Source organism: Nyctereutes procyonoides, unplaced genomic scaffold (genome assembly GCF_905146905.1).
Source record: "Nyctereutes procyonoides isolate TBG_1078 unplaced genomic scaffold, NYPRO_anot_genome, whole genome shotgun sequence".
In the NCBI taxonomy this organism is placed as follows: domain Eukaryota; kingdom Metazoa; phylum Chordata; class Mammalia; order Carnivora; family Canidae; genus Nyctereutes; species Nyctereutes procyonoides.
The window spans coordinates 1-19,237 of record NW_026574885.1 but is presented as its reverse complement, the minus strand read 5'-3'; the positions used below and the strand labels follow the sequence as shown (position 1 = coordinate 19,237).

General features: G+C 55.3%; 1 protein-coding gene across 1 annotated transcript; it reads left to right on the top strand.

Moving 5' to 3' along the window:
- Window positions 1–234: 234 nt before the first annotated feature.
- On the top strand, window positions 235–19,126 carry LOC129519641 (leucine-rich repeats and immunoglobulin-like domains protein 1; the record flags this gene model as incomplete). The annotated part of the gene is made up of 8 exons (XM_055340721.1): window positions 235–460; window positions 3,560–3,703; window positions 5,428–5,571; window positions 8,335–8,478; window positions 10,532–10,675; window positions 12,717–12,797; window positions 17,956–18,027; window positions 18,855–19,126. Coding segments are annotated over 8 exons (1,031 nt in total), but the record flags the coding sequence as incomplete, so codon positions are not given.
- Window positions 19,127–19,237: the final 111 nt, after the last annotated feature.

The following is a 19,237-nucleotide window of genomic DNA, read 5'->3' as shown; positions in this document are numbered from 1 at the left end:
CACACTTGTGAGTTCTGAGTTCTGGCTCGGTGTTCTCTGCATGGTGTACATAACCCCTGCATTCTTGTCCTTGGGGAGAGCAGCCTAGGCTTTGAACTTGGGCAGACAAACATGTCACTGCCAGGAAATTCGATCTTCTGTCTAGCACCCAGCCAGCAGGTGATAACTTTGCAGAAAGAAGAAGAGGAGACCTCATTTGAAGAGCAGCACCACTTTGAGAATTATCTGAATCAGGGAAGAAGGTGTCTGAAAGAAACAGTGGGGAAAATGTTGTTTCTCTGCAAACAGACAGACTCCAGTCCCCTCCCTCTTTGTGTTTCAGGCAGCACAATAAGATCCGCGGTGTGGAGGGGAGTCAGCTGAAGGCTTACCTTTCCCTGGAGGTGCTGGACCTGAGCTCGAACAACATCACGGAGATCCGGAACACCTGCTTTCCGCACGGGCTGCGCATAAAGGAGCTGTAAGTGCCCCTGCTCTGCCGTCTGCACCCGGGTGGGTGCAGAGCATGGGTTTCCCTCTCCCCCGTGCCCAGGCTGAGCCTGGGTGGGGAGGTGCTGGGCATGCACCTTTGGCTTTCCTCAGCAGGGCAGAAGGCGGGGGACCCCGGTCCACTGTCTTCTGTGTGCGTATTTGTAGAGCATCTCCTACTTAAGCAGCATTCTTCTTTTTTTTTTTTTAATTTCAATTAGTTAACATTAGTTAGTGTATTATTAGTTTTAGAGGTAGAGGTCAGTGATTCATCAGGTGCATATAACACCCAGTGCTCCTTATATCTCGTGGCCTCCTTAATGCCCATCACCCAGTTCCCCATCCCTCCACCTGCCTCCCCTCCAGTAACCCTCAGTTTGTTTCCTGTGATTAAGAGTCTCTTATGGTTTGTCTCCCTTTCTGATTTTATCTTGTTTTATTTTTTCCTGTCTTCCCCTTTGATCCTCTGTTTTGTTTCTTAAATTCTACATGTGAGTGAGATCATATGATAATTGTCTTCCTCTGATTGACTGACTTTGCTCAGCATAATACCCTCTGGTTCCATCTACATCATTGCAAATGGCAAGATTTCATTCTTTTTGAAGGCTGAGTAGTATACCTGTGTGTGTGTGTGTGTGTGTGTGTGTGTGTGTGTGTACGTACACATACCACATCATGATCCATTCATCTGTCGATGGACTTCCAGGCTCTTTCCATAGTCTGACTATTGTGGACATTGCTGAGCAGCGTTATCCTGACTGCATAGATGGAAGCTGAGGCAGGGAGTGGGTGAAGCAGCCTCACAGACCCATCACTTGAGAGGAGCCACTAGCTCTCAAGTACAGGTGTAGCTGGAGGACAAGGCCTGTGTTCTCTCTCATTGCCTGGACTGCCTCCCAGGAGAGGGAGGAGGGAAGATTCAGGGGTATGTAGCAAATGGCCCTGCAGGGAAGCCTCCCTGCCGAGGCTTATGCGGTGGGTGCTGATCTTCGTGGCACCCCACTCCTGAAGCCTTGTGTGAGCGCTCTTCGAGGAGGTGCGTACTCCCACATCTGGGTTCCCAGGACCACCTAGATCTTTTTGTTGGTGTGTGTCCCCTTTGCCTATCCTAACAGCCCTTCACACACCCAGTGCATGGTGGAAGGGAGGAGGAACCATTCAAACCTGTTGAGCTTACTGTTTATTGGTAGAAAACTGTTGCTGTGGGGGAGAAACTAAAAACCCAGGCTCCAGAGATATCTTCAAATGACATGTGAGTTTTCATTCCCCGCGTCATTACTCATCCTGACTCATTTTGGGGATCGTTCATGAGGGTGTTGTAGGAGTTATTTTGACCCCTCTGTTCAGGGAAGCCAAGGTATGGTACCCAGATTTTTCCGAGATCCCAAGGAGGGGATGTGATTTCTTTCTTAGGCTGCATCAGGGCACCAGAATTGGAAATGGGGGGGCCCTGGCCTTTGTAAAGCCAGGGTGACCGTGCTGAGCCCCCCACTCAGGGCTTTCCAGAGGTGTCCTGTTGCCACCTGGCACTCCCTTGCTTGGGACAAAGAAACCAACAGCCACTGGACTGAATTGCAGTGACCTCTCTCTGTACAAAAGCAGGAGGGACTTTCTATTTTGGCAGCTCCTGGCCCATGTATCTCCATCATACAGACTGTTCCCCTTTAATGTGGGGTGTTAGGAACAAGCAGTCCAAGCCCTGCTTGCACAGAATCCTCGTGTGCCCTGTCCTGGGCCACCGCCTGACAGAGGAGTGAGAAACGCCTCATCCCCTTCCCGTCTCTGGTGAAGCAAATTCTCTCTGGTCTTTTTCCTTTATGCTTTAGCTGCAAAAAGCAGCATTTGTCCAGGGAAGGTGGAAGGAATGTGGCAGTAGCGGGAACTTCTGACAGGAATAACATATTGTTCTTTCCTTTCCTCTCTGTTTTTTCTCCTTTTATTAGCTGATAGAGTGTACACACAGTGGACTCACAGGTACAATCTGTATGTCCCGGTGTGTTGTGAGGGGAAGTGCTCTTTACAGACATAATTCTATAGGAGGACGTCCCATTGAGGAGTTGCTTGTTGTCCAAAGGGACCCTGGGCAGGTCTGTTTAACTAGTGTCTCTTTGATACATTTAACACGATTAAGATGAGTTGGTTTATACACGTTTATGAGAGTGTAGATACAGATCTAAAGTTGTACAGTGAGACCCGCTTTAATGGGCAGCCTGGGTGGCTCAGCGGTTTAGCGCTGCTTTCAGCCCAGGGTGTGATCCTGGGGATCCAGGATCGGGTCCCACATTGGGCTCCCTGCATGGAGCCTGCTTCTCCCTCTGCCCCCTCTCTCTGTCTCTCTCTCTCTCTCTCTCTCTCTCTCTGTCTCTTATGAATAAATAAATAAAAATCTTAAAAAAAATTTAGGCTGGTAGGGTGCCTGAGAGACTCAGGTGAGCATCCGACTCCTGATTTCGGCTCAGGTCATGATCTCAGGGGTCAGGAAGTCGAGCCCCGAGTTGGGCTCCCCACTCAGCAGGGTCCCTACTAGAGATTCTCTCCTCTCCCTCTGCCCTCCCACCTGCTCATGTGTGCACACACGCTCTCTCTGAAATAAGTAAATCTTTTTAAGAAGTAAATACAATGTAAGGCTGCCTCTCTAACTTATTAAATCGGTTCTGACTGTGCCTGGAAGTCGACTTTCTGATTCCTAGGGCTTTTCCTGCTGACTTCGAACCCTGGGTCTCAGTGGGTGTTGAGGGAATCCCACGGGTGGCTGTGCAGCGGGCCCTCTCACAGCCCGGCTGGACAGTGAGGGTGCTGGGGTGCTGGGATCAGTGACATCGACCCTGCCCCCCGGTGGAGGCAGCCCTGGCCACCAGCATAGTGTGCACCAGGCTGAAGTGACCATCCGTCAGGGCCTGAAGGGCATGGTCCTGACGCACCAGTTTCCTGCTCCCCTGTCCAGGAGTAAAGACGATGAATGTGCCCTCGGACACCTGTCCCCCTGGGTGTGTTTAGCTTTTGTCCCCAGCTCAGCAAGGTCTGGTGTCTGTACCAGCCTGAGGAAGGCCCCCTACTGACCATGACATTTTCTGCCCTGTCGCCGTTCCAGCAACCTGGCAAGCAACCGGATTGGCACCCTGGAGTCGGGAGCATTTGATGGTCTGTCACGGTCGCTGGTAATGCTCCGCTTGAGCAAAAACAGGATCACCCAGCTTCCTATGAAAGCATTCAAGTTACCCAGGCTGACACAACTGTGAGTATGGAAACCTGCACTTTAATTAAGGTTAGCCACACTTTATGGAGGCCAGATTTCCCCATGGCCCTTGCTGCACATGCAACCCCTTCCTCACTCCTCCTCGGCCAGGCCCTGCGCAAACTATCATTAATGGCCCTACGGTGACACCTCATAAAAACAAATTAGAAGCTGGGTCTAGTGCCTGTGGGCTGCCTCAGGTTGTGGAGGAATCGAGATCCACTGAGGATATACATGCTTGTCCTCATGGGCACTTTTCCAAAATGAGATGAGGAATCCTGCTGCTTAGCTGATCCTGGCTGATGCTTAGGCTGTGTGGGTTGGGGTATTTATCTTCGGGGTTTCTGCGTGTGTGTTTTTTCTCTAAAGTTCCATAAAATCTCTACTGTGGACGCTGTGGTATCCAGCACTTTCTGAGCAGTCTGAGATGAAGTTAGTGTAGCCAGAGGTAGTGAGCAAGAGGCGGGCCATTGTCCTCACCTGCTAAATCTTATAAGGTAGTTATTGTTTTGCTTTTTTGTTTGTTTATTTTTATTTATTATTCATTCATGAGAGACATAGAGACAGAGGCAGAGGGAGAAGCAGGCTCGCTGAGGGGAGCCCAGTGGGGGACTCGATCCCAGGACCTCGGGATCATGACCTGAGCCAAAGGCAGACGTTCAACTGCTGAGCCACCCAGGTGCTGCTTCTTAAGAAAGGATTTGTTTTTTGATTTCCAAAGTTGAGTGCACTCCTAGGATGGCACAATTTTTTCGTTTTCTTATGTCCTTTTTATATCAGAAGAGTATTTCAGGAAAACAAGCCAGTGTCGGAGATTGGGTCTAAACAGAACAACAATTGTTCAGAGCCAGATTCAGCACCAAGACAGGGCGCCCAACCCCCAGCACCATCACACCTGTGCTTCACTCGCTCACACACGTGCTGTCACACACAGACCCTCATTCACACTCTCTTACACACACACACACACACACACACACACACACACACACACACGTGGGAGATCTCTGGTCTCTTCAGCTCTGGAGAAGGTCTCCTGATGCTCAGAAGGTTGTGTGAGGGAGCGGAGTCATGATGAGACACCGTAGAAGTATTTGGGGAAAACCAAGGGCTTTCTGGTTAGCCCTGTGTTCCCCCCTCTTCCCCTAGTGTTACTAATGGATCCAGCCCACCCAGCTTCCTGAAATTTTCTGGTGAACTGTGGTTTTGTCATGTGGAGTTGGACGCCAGATGGATGTGCTTCATCCCCTCCTCTCCAACATGCACCAACTCCTCTCCATCTGTAGAGACCCCGGCTCATGCCTCCAGTGGGAGAGTCATTGCCATTTGCTATCCAGTGGTTAGGTTTTTCCCAGGTCGAGTCATCTGGTATGGATTGCTCTTGCTGAGCTAAGAGACACCTCACCTAAGATGCTCCCATCCTGAGTCACACCCACCTCCTCACTGCAGGGTCCTGGGTGTGTGGGGAGGAAATGGAGCATTTGGTCATTTGGAGGCCTGGTGGGGCTGGCTTCTGGGGAACCCTGCGCCCTCCTTTGTTCACGAGCCATGGCTTAGTCAGCATCACTGCCTGCGTGGCAGGCAAGAGCAGCTTAAGACACATGGGGACCCCTGCGGGTCCATCTGGGCCCACCTGGGTGAGGCTGTCCTGGGCCTGCATGGGAACAGTTGTAGGTGGGGTACATGTAGCGAGGCCTCTGAACCTGCTATCTTCATCCCTTCAGGGACCTGAATAGGAATCGGATTCGGGTCATCGAGGGCCTGACATTCCAGGGGCTTGACAGTTTGGAGGTGCTAAAGCTCCAGCGAAACAACATCAGCAAGCTCACGGATGGGGCCTTCTGGGGACTGTCCAGGATACACGTGCTGTAAGTGTGGTGTTGGGTTCCGGGCAGGGCCCAGGCTTCGTACAGGCGCTGCGGACCTGTGTGTGCTCATTCAGCCCGCATTGCCTTGCAGGGATCATTTAGGACTCTAGCCGCACCTGGCCCCCTGCCCTTTGGGTCTCAGGAGGCTGGGCACAGCTTAGTAGCTTTGGTGACTTTGCCCAATCCAAGGGTATTTTCCTCAGAGGTTAGGAAAATCTCGGTGGGGAGTTTTGATGGGTTTGGTCAGGGAAGCAGGTTGGTGAAGGTAGAAGAAGGAGCCATTGTGCTTGGGCTTCTGTCCCCTTGCCAAGGCCTCAGCGAGCAGTGGGGTGCAGAGTGGGCCTCCTCCTGCACCCTCCGCTCTCCCACGTGCTACAGGAAGTTCCCTGTCTCCCTGTTTTGGATATGACCGTCTAGATGTGCAGGTGGGCCCCAAAACATCTAGTTCACCCTGGGAGATTTACTTATGTTTAGTGAGCTAATCAAGCCACTCAATGCAGGTGTTCCACTGTTATCAAGGGAGCACTTTTTGCAGCCAGATGTGTACGGCTGCAGAGCTTGCTCGCCTGCGAGTCCCGTAAAACAGAGAGGGGCAGAAAAGGCAGTTACTGATCTTCCATTTTTAAACATTTAAATTAGTTTCTTTTCAATGGGCAGTACTCTCATAACTGAGTAAAATCAGAGGGTACACAAAAGTGCCTGTGGCCCCTTGCTCCCCATTCTCTCTTTCCCCTGGTTCTTGTGAAGGGCAGTCTCTTGTAGCCCTTTCCTGGTTGGTTTTTCTTTTTTTTCTTTTTTAAGGTTTTATTTTTAAGTAATCTTTACACTGGGGCAACTGGGTGGCTCAGTGGTTGAGCATCTGCCTTTGGCTCAGGTCGTGATCCTGGGGTCCTGGGATCGAGTCCCACATCAGGCTCCCCCACAAGGAGCCTGCTTCTCTCCCTGCCTGTGTCTCTGCCTCTCATGAACAAATAAATAAATTTTTTATATTTTATTTATTCATGAGAGAGAGAGAGGCAGAGGCACAGGCAGAGGGAGAAGCAGGCTCCATGCAGGGAGCCAGACGGGGGACTCCATCCCGGGTCTCCAGGATCAGGCCCTGGGCTGAAGGCGGAGCTAAACTGCTGAGCCACCCGGGCTGCCCAAATAAATAAAATCTTGAGAAAAAAACAATCTCTACACCCAATGTGGGTCTCAAAGTCATGACCCCAAGATCAAGAGTCACAGGCTTCACTGACTGAGCCCACCAGGGACCCTGCCTTGTTGGTTTACTTCCCCCTGTCTTGTTGATCAACTGGAAATGTGTTATGGTTAATGATGTAACTTGCTCAGGAACCTGCCATGCACACACACGCACATGCACACATGCGTGCATACACACATCCTCCCTTCCAGACTGCAAGTTACGTTCATGTCTTTTGTTATTTTTGCAACGGAGACAGAAAACAAAAACTCTACATCCCGTTTCTTCAGCTCTGCGCTATGCTCATTATCAAAAGTGTCTCTGATGACCCTCTATTCCTACCCACCCCCAAACCCACCCACACTCTGCGAGGTGAGGGCATCAGCATTAGCACTGCGGTCTTGCTTCTCCCTTTCTTCCTGGTCCTTGGCTTGGCCACTCGTCTGTTTCTATCTATTCAAAAGCACTTTTTCGTGACCTCCTAAAAACTTATTCTAAACTTTGAAATCCAGGAGGTGGTGTGCCGAGATTTAAAGAGAGTTCTGAGAAGAAAATGGAGTCCGCACATGGCATTTGGTTTTTAGGTTGAGCAAATACGTACATGTCGAGGGTGATGAGGTGCCTGAGAGGTTATAAACGGAGTGTTCACCTTTTGAGCAGCGGCAAAAAGTGAGACAGATAAAAAGAAACCCTGGTTGCCCGAAGGCCTTATAATACTGAACGTGGGGCAACATATGAATTAGTAACTTTTATTCAAGAAGCTAGTGCAGTGGGGTCGTCCTGGGCTGGGCTGTGCAGGGTCGAGAAGCAGGGTAAGGTGTCCTCACTGGAGCCTCTTGGTGGGAGTGAAGTCCTCAGCGCCGTGCAGAAATTCTAGCGCGGCATCGTCCTGTTGGCTTCTCCTAACAGCCTTGCAAAGTTGCTACCCTGGGGTCACTCCATCTTACAGATGTGTCAACCCTGTTCGGCCAGTAAAGTAGCAGAACTGGGATTTAAATCCAAGTAGTCCGACCCCAGAGCTAAGGCGTGTCTCTAGATGCCAGGGTCCAGAGCCCACATGTGGTTAGCCAGGCCTGGGTTTGAAATCTGGCCCCTCACAGCTTGCAGAGCTAAGGAATGAATCTTACACAAGTTACTTACCTTCTCCCAGCCCCAGTTTTCTGATCTCTAAGGGGGGGGATACAAGGTACCCCCGTTCTCTCTCCTTTCTCTTCCTTTCATGGGCTCGGCCATCTGCTGTGCCCTGTGCTTGGAACCCCTCTGCCCATTTGTGTGCCTGGTTCACGTGTACTCGGCTAAGAAAGGTCACCTCAAGGAAGTGTCCCCTCGCCCTCTGAACTCCCGAGTCAGCCTGGGCGCTCACTGCCATCTGTTGGGTTTGCCTGTCTTCCCCAATGTCCGACCCAGACGCACACACATAGATGCCCCCCTGCACCCCACCCCCCAGACCCCACGATCCTCGTCTGCGCTGTTGTCAGATCCTCAGTGCCCACTAGCGTGTGACCCGAGGACGTGATGGGTGTGCACATGAGAGCAGACCACCGGCGGGACCGTCCTCACCCTGTGCGCTGTCGTTGCAGGCACCTGGAGTACAACAGCCTGGTGGAGGTGAACAGGGGTTGGCTCTACGGCCTCTCGGCCCTGCACCAGCTCCACCTCAGCAGCAACTCCATCGCTCGCATTAACCGTGAAGGCTGGAGCTTCTGCCCGAAGCTGCATGAGCTGTAAGTGTCCCGCTTTTGCTGTGTGTGGAGAGACTCGGGGACTCTGCTCGTGGGTGACCCTGCTGGGGTGGGAAAGCTCTAAGCCTGGTGGGTCCACAGTGGCCTGGGAGGCTCAGGCACTCAGGGGCGGGCAGGCCTATGGCCTGTGTCGGGTTGGGATGGGAGACACAGCTCCGGCCAGCTGAGCCCTGAGCGGGACCTCAGTTCTTTGAGCTGGACTCCCTCCTGATGGCCTCTCCACACCCCTGCATTCAGATTAGCTGGAGCCCCAGGGTTGGCCTTGGAGAGTTTCTGAGGTAGAGCGCTCTGTTCTAGAAGGGAAGCCTCTTGTACATTAGTGGGCACGCCCAGTGACATGTGCTCCTCTAGTGACAGGGTTTATTGGGCCCTGGCCCTGAGAGATGGTGACACCCTGATAGTGGGAGAATTGCATGTCATCCTCAGAGTGTCCACCCTCCTTCCATTAGACAAGTCGTCCGGGCCCTCGGCTCCTTCTGTGTCCCTGCTCTGCACCCCTGTGGCTGGGTGGCAGGGGCCCGTGCCGAGGCGCATGTGCACGTACTCCTCCTTGGATGGCGTGTGGCCCATCCTTCCCTCCAGACACCTCCAGACCAGGCTGTGGGCAGGGACTGGGAATCCTGAGCCATGGACATCCTCGAGACCACGAGTGACGTCCCGGCTCCAGGCAGGAGGGCCTGGGCCTTCCACTGTGCCATGGGTCCCTGACCATGGAAGTGGCACTGCAGGTGCCCGGTGGTCATGCCTGTGTCTGACCCCTATGCGGGAGTTGGGTGGTGCTTTTGGAGGAAGCAAGCAGATCCTTGCTTCTGACCAGCTCTCGGCTCAGGCCGTGGCCCCACCAGGGAGACCCCAGGACTCCTGGTTGGTTGTTGTCCAGGCCTGAGAGCCATGAGGAGGCGAGAGGGGCCTCCTGAGTCCGCCGTGCCTGGGCCAGGCCAGTTGCTGAGTGAGGAGCCGAGCTCTGACTGGCTGAAGGCTGTGCGCGGCCCTGGTTTGGAGGCAGCAGTGAAGGTGTGTCCCCCGTGCCCCTCTGGCAGGTAGAGCAACATGAGCTGTCCTCCATCCCCATGACAAGGGGCAGAGAAGGTCACAGAAATGCCTCAACCGCCTGTCAGTTTGCCAGACATCCAGTAGCCTCAGAGCCAGATTTAGGATTGCTTTCCAGCATTTCCGGCCCTGCCTATAAGCTTAATTCTGTCGTTGCAGGTGAGGAGGTATTTTTAATCACTTGCCAGGTCTTCCCGACAGACAGACACCATGACTTATTTCTCCAGGAGGGAAATAATGTTACTCTCTGCAGCCTTTAAAAAACTCCTTGATCTTCTCCCCCTGGCCCAGCCCAGATTTTCCACTTTTCAAAGATGAAGGATAGGCCAAGTAACCAACCCAGGGCCGTGTGCGGGAGGCATGCTGGGAGGAAGGTTTGATTCGATGCTCAGGGAAGATGTGTGATTCGGGGGTGTGTTCCCTGCCCTGCACGCAGTAGGGGGGCATCGTGCGAGGAGGTTCCAGGAGGCCCGCTGGGGTGCGGGCAGGAGAGGGGACCCTGGCCCCCCCAGGCAGGAGTTCCTGGGAGGAAGGCTGGTTCCATGCAGCGGCTAGTGGTGCCCTGTGCTGGCCGGTGTCGGGAGTCTAACAGGGCTTCTTTGCTCCCTGTCCGATCCCGCTGGGTCCCGGCCAGGGTCTCAGGCCCCTGTCGTGAGAGGTCCCTGATAGGCTGAGTCAGGACCCCCCACGGACCCGGCGTGAGGGATTGGAGCTTGACGGTTCCTGTGTTGTATGACCTTGTGTCATCCTCACAGCTCAACACACCTTCCGGTCTCCGTGATTTACACAAATATTCCAGGAGCCGAACTCTGCGGGTGTGGGGCCCTGGTGGGTAACCAGCTGCACAGGCCCTCTGGGGGGGATCCCCGCGAGCCTGCCAACGTCCTGTTGTCCCACCGAGACCCTGCTGAGCGCGGCTCGGTGTTCAGGAGACGGCAGGGCGCATCTGTGTTATGTGACGGTGACGTTTGCTTCTCTTCCCCAGGGTCTTGTCCTTCAATAATCTCACCCGGCTGGACGAGGAGAGCCTGGCCGACCTGAGTAGCTTGAGCATCCTGCGCCTCAGCCACAACTCCATCAGCCACATCGCAGAAGGCGCCTTCAAGGGACTCAAAAACCTGCGTGTCCTGTACGTCCTTCACTGCGGGGTGGACAGAATGCAGGGGTCCCTGGCTCAGAAGGCCGAACAGAGTCAGCCAGCTGCCGCCCTGAATTCCCTCCTCATTGCTTTCGTGTCAGAGTCCGATCCAGAGCTGACCTATGTGTGCAGAGCATCACACTTTTCAGAGCATCAACTGAAAAAAGAACCGGTTGAGCAGAAAAATGCCTCTCAGTCCCCATGGGTGGTGCCCAGAGGGTGACAGTGGCTCTGAAACCTGCCATTCGCAGAGCAGTAATTCCTGCCATGCCCTTGGCGGGATGCTAGGGTCCCACGGTTGGGAGCATCCCCTGGAACCGCAGCCAGTGCTCAGGCTGTCTCATCTTGAATCTTCCCCCTGCACCTTCGGCACGCTCTGTGTCCAGGAGGCCCCATTTCAAGGGATGTAATGGGAAATCCTATTTCTGTCCTTGAGCTTCAGTAGGGTTAACAAAAGAGAGGCCGTAACGTCCTTTTCTTTTCAGTTCCTTATGAGGTGGGGTTGCCAGAAGTTGCTTCAGGATGCTTTTCTGGGAGCTACAATTTTTCTTTTTTTGGCTCCAGAGAACTTCCAGGCAGCCATGGGCATGAAGCCCCCAGAGAAGGGTGGGTGATTTCCACCAGACAGAGTGGGATACGAAGCCTCCTTCCCGACATGCCCCGCTGCACAGAGGGCCTGCTCCAGTGTGACAGGAAGGCTGTGCACTTGCACCTGGCAAAGAGGCCAGAGCAGGCTTCAGTGCTGGGCCATTGTCAGGAGTGTGAAAGAGCCCGGATGCCAGGCTATTAAAGCCGAGGTCAGCCAGCCTTTGAGCGTTTGCGAGGCCCGAACAACAAGGCCAGCAACATTCAGATTGAGCCAGAAAGAAGAGAAAAGCTTTGGCAGCCAGAGCGAGGAGCAGGGAGACAGGCCCACAGAGCGGCAGCCGTGGGTCCCAGGCTTTCATTTTGAAGATAATAGGGAGAAACCCATTGAAAGGAGGGATTCCTTCCAGCAGCAGAATCTCGGCGCTTCGAGCTTTCTGCTCTAAGATAAAGGTCAGAGCGAGCACTGTACTTCTCCAGTGGAGCTCCCCTCCCTCCTGGCAGTGCTGATTGCTCTGGAAGGCTCTCTTGGGGGCCCGGAGCAGCATCCCTTTTTGTTCTTGCCTGTGTCGTGGGCAAGAGTGCAGGAGAGGAAGGCGTAGGCACCAGAGAACCGTGGGGGACATTGGGGCAGCCTCTGGTGGGGCAGGGTGGGGGCCTGGTCACCAGGTGGGGGCCTCGCCCGCCGCTGTGATCTGCCCTGCGAGCTGGGGGAGGAAGCTGAGTCATCCGCCTCGTGATCTGCATTGTTGGAGGAGACTGGGCTGAGAAGTCCGCCAGCCCTGGCAAGTGGGTCACAAGTCTGACTCAGCGCCCAGATGTCGTCCCTGGCTCCGAGTCAGCGGCTGTGCAGGCCCCTCAAGGAGGGGCGACTCCGGCCTCCCAACCCACTTGCCAGCACCGAGTGGCCCCGGGGAGGACCCTGTGCCGGGGCCTCTTGTCTCCCCCATCTCCTTCCTCCGTGTGCCTTCGGTGGCCTCTTAGTCAAGTCTAGGAGAGGGATTCTGGTTGGTGTGAGGGCAGACAGGAACCTTAAAGAGCCTTTCTGGCTCATTCTCAGTGCCTGTGGGCAGATGCCTGCTGTGGGGCAGGCGGTGGGGGGAGGTGGTTTCCCCATGTGCTGTCTGCACCCTTTTCCCACCCCGGGGCCTGACCCTCCGCACGTGGGGAGCAGCCACAGAGCTGGGGGAGCTGCGTGCTTGAGGCACATGGCAGCTTTGTGGGAAGGCTGAGGCGGCCAGCCTCTCGACGGGGTGTGTGGAACAGGCTTCTCGAAGCTCAGCACTTGCTCTTGGGTTGACCGTACGTTACAGCTGGGCATCTAGAATACACACTGGTTTGGGGCTTCCAGGACGCAGACTGGGCGTCCGTCTGTTTTCCCACTTGATGTTAAAGAGAGTGGAGAACTCGGGCTGGATGGTGAGCCTTCTTTCTGTCTCCTCCCCAGGGATCTGGACCATAACGAGATTTCGGGCACAATAGAGGACACCAGCGGTGCTTTTACGGGGCTTGACAGTCTGAGCAAGCTGTGAGTATCTCGGCGCCGCCGTGGCTTCTGTGGAGCTGGTGCACCACGGTTCTGAGGCTCTCCCTGCCTCCTGTGTCCTGGGCCCAGCTGGAGCAGGGCTGGCTCGCACTGATCTTTTGTCTGGGAAGAAAAGTCTGAACAAGAGCGCCAAGGCGTCCCGGCCTCTCCCTGGCCCGCCGTCTCCCACTGCCCCGGGTGCTGGTTTCCCTGCGGCTGAAGACCTGGTGTTCAGAGGCCTGTTGGGTTTCCTCTCTTGCTGAACTTGTGACTGACATGAAAACAACTAAATATTTTTTGTCTTGCTTTGCACAAGGAAATCTTGCCCTCTTCCAACTGCTAGAAATTGTGTGAAATTCTAAAGCCAGGTACCGTTAGTGGTTTGGAGTCTCTGGCCCATACTTTTGTTGTCGTCGTAACGTTAAAGAGGAATAGCCGTTACCATGGGCTAATATGACAGCACCACACTTTAGTCAAGGTTTCTGTAGTTAAGCCCCTAGAATTTGTCACTCATTCCGCAGGGCATGTGTACGTGTGTCGTATCTAACAACCTCACGAGCACGCTCTATCGTGCGCCCACGTCGTGGCCGAGGAAAGGCAGGTGAAAGGATGTTGCCGCAGACCACACGGCGGGGAGGGTCAGCGCCGGCCGGTCCAGCTCCAGAGCTCGCGCTGCTCTCCCTCGTCCCGCCTGCTTTCCCTCTGTGCGTCACCAGCCCTCAAGGAGCCTCCAGGAGTGGGAACAGGAGTGACCGTGACCACTGACTAGCAAGTCGGAGGGAGGGTCTGGGCAGATGGCCAGAGGCGGTCCCCGCTGCATCGCCCCCAGCCTGCTTGGGGACAGTGAGCCTAGCAGAGTGTGAGCGTCTGACAGCGTGACCAAAGGTCTGCCTTCCTTTTCCTTCCCCTAAAAAAGTGCCCCCTCCTCCCCGCTTCCTGGCCCCTTGACCTAGCAAGCCTGGGAAGAGCCAGGACGGCACAGTGGCGGTGCCACGAGGGCCGAGGATGCCGAGCAGCCATCCTACAAGGGCCTCACTGCCCTGGGCCTGCCTGGCTGGGCCCTCAGTGACAGGTGTGGGAGAGTGGGCACGGGGGGCGGGTAGCGCCACTGGGGCCTCTGTGGGGTCTGTCCCCCCCAGTGGGACCTGCAGCAGGGCTTCCCAGAGGCTCTTGCACGTGAGGGCAGGTGGCCCCAGGGATGCTGGGGCTTCTGGTTCTGTGGAGTGCGGCCTGCGCCTGGAGCCTGGCGTTGCCTCTCCCCGTCACTGCTATGTGTTCCCGTGTTTTGTCATTCTTCACCCGCTGGACCAGGTTCAGCAGTTCTACCTCAAGTCCTAGCCCGTGTGCCTCACGTTGGACACAGGCTCCCTGAGGGCAGCGCCTTCCACGCTGACCTGGTCCCGAGAGTCCGGGGACCTTGGTGAAACATGCCATCTCCAGCCTCCTCCCACCCAGCCCCACTCATCAGAGTCTTGGGGCCGGAGGTTCTGTTCATGTTTTAGAATAAAGGCAGGAAGCACACAGTTGGGGGAAATGGGGACAGGAATTGCTTAATATGATTAAATATATGCACTTACTGAGATGGGATGGTCTCGTGGTTATGTTGCAAAAGAAAAAAAAAATCCTCCTCCTCTTGGATGGAAAAACAAAATGGCATGATGCCTGTGACCTGGATTCCTGTTCCGCCAGCTGGGCTGGGCGGGGGGATGCTCCAGAGGTGAGAGAAGACTGGCACCACTGGGCGATGGGTGCAGCTGTGTAACGGGCACAGGTAGCGTTTGTGATGCTCCAGCTGTGGCGGTGTGTGGAATCTTCTCCGTTAAAGGGGGAAAGAAGGAAAAGCATACGCTTTCCCTTGACCCTGGGTCCCAGCTCTGGTTAAAAGCCACTCCCTGGGGTGTGAGAAGGTGCCGAGGAAACCCTTAATGGACGAGGGAAGGAAGGGGCCAGTGCTGGACTCTCCTCCCTTTGGTCCCCTTCAAGCACCACCTGGAAGCTCCCGGCCGTGACCCCGCGCTGCGCTGTGTGAGCAGCCTGGTGGTGGGGGCGTTGGGGTCTGGAGTGTGAGCAGAGAAGGGCTGCCTCTATAGGGCCGTCACGCCACAGATTCCCTCATCCTGTGGGGCTGCGGTCGGCGCTGGGTCCCTCCGACCAGGTGCGGGCTTGCCCTTGAAGCACGTGCAGGAAGGTGTTTGGGGATTGAGGATGGGACCAGAGATGTTCCTGCCTTCACTCAGTTGTTCAAGGACCTGGGGCCCTTCCTGCCGTGCAGGTCAGACCGAAATTAAAGTCCTTTCCAAGGAAGGAACAAGGGAGCAGCAGGGCCATAAAAGGCTTCCCTCTGTGCAGATGTGCTGGACGCAGCCCTGCCCTTCATGTTTCCACTTGCGGAATACAGCTGGACTGGATAGTTCTTCGGTCTGAGCTTCCTGGCAGGGCGAGAAGGTTAACAGCTCTAGCGAGCTTGCCCAGTTGACCTGTGATGATTTCGCTCACCTCTCACCTCGCCGCCACGGCCCCACTCATAATGTTGGTGGAACACTTCCTGGGGGTCTGCGCAGGGTCATGGTACGGGAGGCGGGAAGGAGGCTTTCTGGAGCACAAGTAGGAGCAGAGGGGAGTGGTCAGTCGCTTGTGTATGGGAGGGTCAGGCGAGTGGCTGCCCCATGGTTCCAGCTCTCTCCATGGCACTCCCTGGGGTGGGGCAGGGAGTGTGCAAAGGGGAGTGGTGGGAGAAACGAAGAATTGGATCTTGCCACGAGGCCTCCTGATGCCAGTGAGGCAGGGCAGGCCTGGTAGGTGCTGCCCTCCTGTCTTCACGGAGGATGGCAGGGCCTACAGGGGACTATTCACTGTCACAGGCAGAGGAGGGGTAGGGGAGTGGGGTCAACAGGGCACGGCTCCTCGGGTCAGTACAAGCACCACCTTAGCACCCGCCCGGCATCCGTAGGGCTGTTAGCAAGACCTGAAAGGCCTTTGGGAGCAGAGATGCGGAAGAGGGTGGATGGCTGACTTGTGGGGCCTCTCTCTGGGAGCCCCAGATCAGGTGCAGGCAAGGTTCAGCCGCCCACAGTCGTGAGGACGGAACGAGCCTCCCCCAGCCCGTGGACCCGGCCTTCCTTTCTCCCCGCAGCCCCACTCTTGGCTGGAGCCGGCCCAGCCTGCCTGCTTGAGCCGCGACCCCAGATGTCCGCCTGGAGAATGGAAGGGGGTATTTTAATCCACCAGCAGGATAATTAACCCCCACATAATTGAGAATTTGTTTTATTGCTATTGTTACCATTAGAAATAACAGTCTGCCCTCACTGTAAAAGAGGTCAACGTGACTAATATGTCACGGAGGAAATAAAGCACAGCTTTTTCCTGGATCTAGTTTACAGAAGATTTCCCTAAACAGTTAATAGGTTTTATTAGGACCTGGAGCACAGTGACCCGGCCCGGGGGATCCGAGGAAGGGAGAAGTCGGCAGGCTCTCGCAGATGCTTGGGTTTGGTGCTGGGCTAGCTTTGTGGTTAGGGAACGTCCGTCAGCGTGGCCACCGGATTTCTGCGTGCTCGGGTCATTTGTTTTAGAATAAAAGCCTCAGCTGGAGAGAGCGCGCGGAAACTCTTAGGAGGAGGTCGTTTTCACGTTCTCACAGGCCGTGTCCGAGAACAAGAGAAGTCAGAGGGGTCCCCGGCCTTCGGGCCGGCCGGCCTCCCAGAGGTGGAGACGCAAGGCTGAGCTCAGAGCCGCTGGTTGAGGCCCTGAGGGGAGGAGCCTTCTCTAGTGAATTGGGGGGACCCGGCCACCCCCCTGCAAGTGCCCCTGAGAGCAGGGCGGGGGACGTGCCTCCTGTGGCTTGTGGCGCTGGCCGGGCCTGTCCACGCACAGCCCCGTCGTCCCAGGGTCCCCCCGAGCTTGCCCGGGGGACCCCAGGAGCCCCGAGCAGTCGGCCGCAGCTCAGGGCCCGTGTGGCAGCTCCCGCCCGGCCGCCCTGGAAGGTAGCCCTGGGCTCGGCGGAGATCTCCGGTGGTCGGTGGGCTCCCAGACGGCACCGGGGCTCCTTGAGGGCCGCCTGCCACCCCTCCCGGAGCTGGGACTCGGGCTCCGCAGCGGCCCCCGTTCCTAGGAGCCCTTTAGATGATGGCACTGGGCGTCAGGTTGGAGAGCCCGCGAATCTGTCGGCATGGCGTTGGGGTGCGCCTGCAGGAGGTGGAGGGAATGCCCGCTGGGCTATCACCAGAGTGTCTGCCGGTGAGGAGGGTGCCCCTCACCCCCCCAAACAGGCTTTCCTTCGGACCACGTAGCCCAGCAGCAGAAACAGCATTCCTTTGCTCCGTGTGTGTTGCAAGGGGCCAGGTTTTGGTTTCTGGGAAAACTCTGGGTAGTTCCTGTGGAGGTTGTGGTTGGAATTGCCTGGAAGTAGGGGCCCCTTCTCACGGGTGGGCAGTCCGGGGGTACAGGTATCTGATAACCTTGGAGGTTGACCTTTGACTACCTGTCTGGGATTTAATGAACCTCGGGCATCACTTGAAATCTGCGCTCAACAGCAGCAGCAACGCATCTGGGCTCTTGCTACCGAAAGGCTCTTGCAGGCCCGCCCTGCACCCCCTAGGGGCCTTCCCACAGGCAGAGGCACAGCTCACTGTGGCCACATCTTGGCTACCAGGGTGCGTCTCAGGTGCAAAGAGCATTTTCCTGCCCTCTTTTTGCCTCCTTTGGGAACCTTTAATCCCCAGTTTTCAGCATGGGTGGTAGGTCACCCTGCCTTTGCATTCCCTTCCACAACTCCGCTGCTGTTCCCTGGAACGGCGATCAGTCCCCTCTTTCCCATGAAGCCCGTGGGTGGTCCACAGAGATAGCCCGGGCTGGTTGAGGGGGTTTTCCACTGAACACTGCAAGGAGCCTTTTCAGGAGACGGTGTGTGCAATTGCAACCTGTCATCGCTGTTAAATTCGAATAAAGATAAAAGTATTTTATTTCAGAAAGGGGGAAGGCCTGCACACTTCAGACCCGTAATCTGAGTGCAGGTCAGATTTCTACCTGCCCCTCACAGGACAGTCTTATCAGATGGCAGTGCCCTAATTGTGTGTTCTCTTTCTCCCATTCCTCCCTTGTCTCTCCCCCTCCATTTTTGTTTTTTGGGTTTTCCCTGTCTCTGGATGTTTGGAAATGGCAGCACTCTGTTTGGAAACAAGATCAAGTCCGTGGCTAAGAGAGCCTTCTCGGGGCTGGAAGGCTTGGAGCACCTGTGAGTATCTCGCCAGACCTTCCCTGACCCACTGGCCTGCCAAATGCGGCTGCCGGGGAAGTCTGCTAGCAATTTAATCACATCTTTGTAAACTGAGAAACAGCCTATTTGGAAACGCCAGCTGCTTCCTTCTCATTATAAGTCAGCTTCAACTTTGGCCTTTATTTTGCCCATGCCAGGAACAGTTACAGAACATATGGCCAGTCGGTGAGCTCCTAATTAACGTGGCTGCTGTTTGGATAAATACCTCCTCCTCCCCGCTCCTGCCCTGCCTCACCATGGCCCTGGCTCCTCCACAGACCCCAGGCTCCTCACCTCGGTGCAGGCGATCTGGCCCGGCCCAGGCCGACCGCCCTGCTGCAGCAGCTTCACCGGGCCGAGCACATGGGGGGCTTGGCCAGGAGGGTTTCTCCTGCTGTGGCTGCCTCTGGGCGCCTGGGAGGAAGAGGATGGAGCCAGCTCGCAGAGTGGCAGATATTGTCACCATCGAGGGCAGATGCCCCTAGTACCTGATTCTTCTTCGTCTGTTTTGTTTGGGAGTCCAGTTCAACCTGAATTCTGTTCGGAAAGGTTTTGCCTGCTGACTTGCTGAGCGGGTCTCAAGCCAGCTTTGATGCTGCCCCCAGGCTGGCGTGCCTCCGAGGTTGTCCTACGTGCTTGTCCCAGCCACGTAGAGTGGACTTGGGACGTGGGGTCTGGCTCGTATCTCTGGCACACAGGTGAAACCGGGACTACCCTGAAAGTTCCTGAGCCTCTCAGCTCCACACATGGCTGACTTGAAGGGTGCCCAGGGTTTGTCTGCATAAGTAAAGACTGTTCTTTTGCAGGAACCTTGGAGAGAATGCGATCAGATCTGTCCAGTCTGATGCCTTTGTGAAGATGAAGAATCTCAAGGAGCTGTAAGTACCTGGGACTCCATGGCCCTGGCTAGCCTGAGCGGAGAATTCAGAGCTAGAAGTGCCTTTATTCCGTGATGCCTCCGTTCATATGCCCGATGGGGCCGTTTGTATTTGTGGGTAGGTTGTCCTTAAAAAAAGTGCCCCATGGAGGCTTATTCTGGGTTAGGGTCAGCACACCTTTTCCTAAAGGGTCACATAGTATTTTCAGCTTTGTGGGCCACACGGCTCCTGTCATGGCAACTGCACTGTTGTCACAGAGAGCCGCCATAAATAATACATGAATGGATGGACGTGGCTGTGTGCCAGTAAAT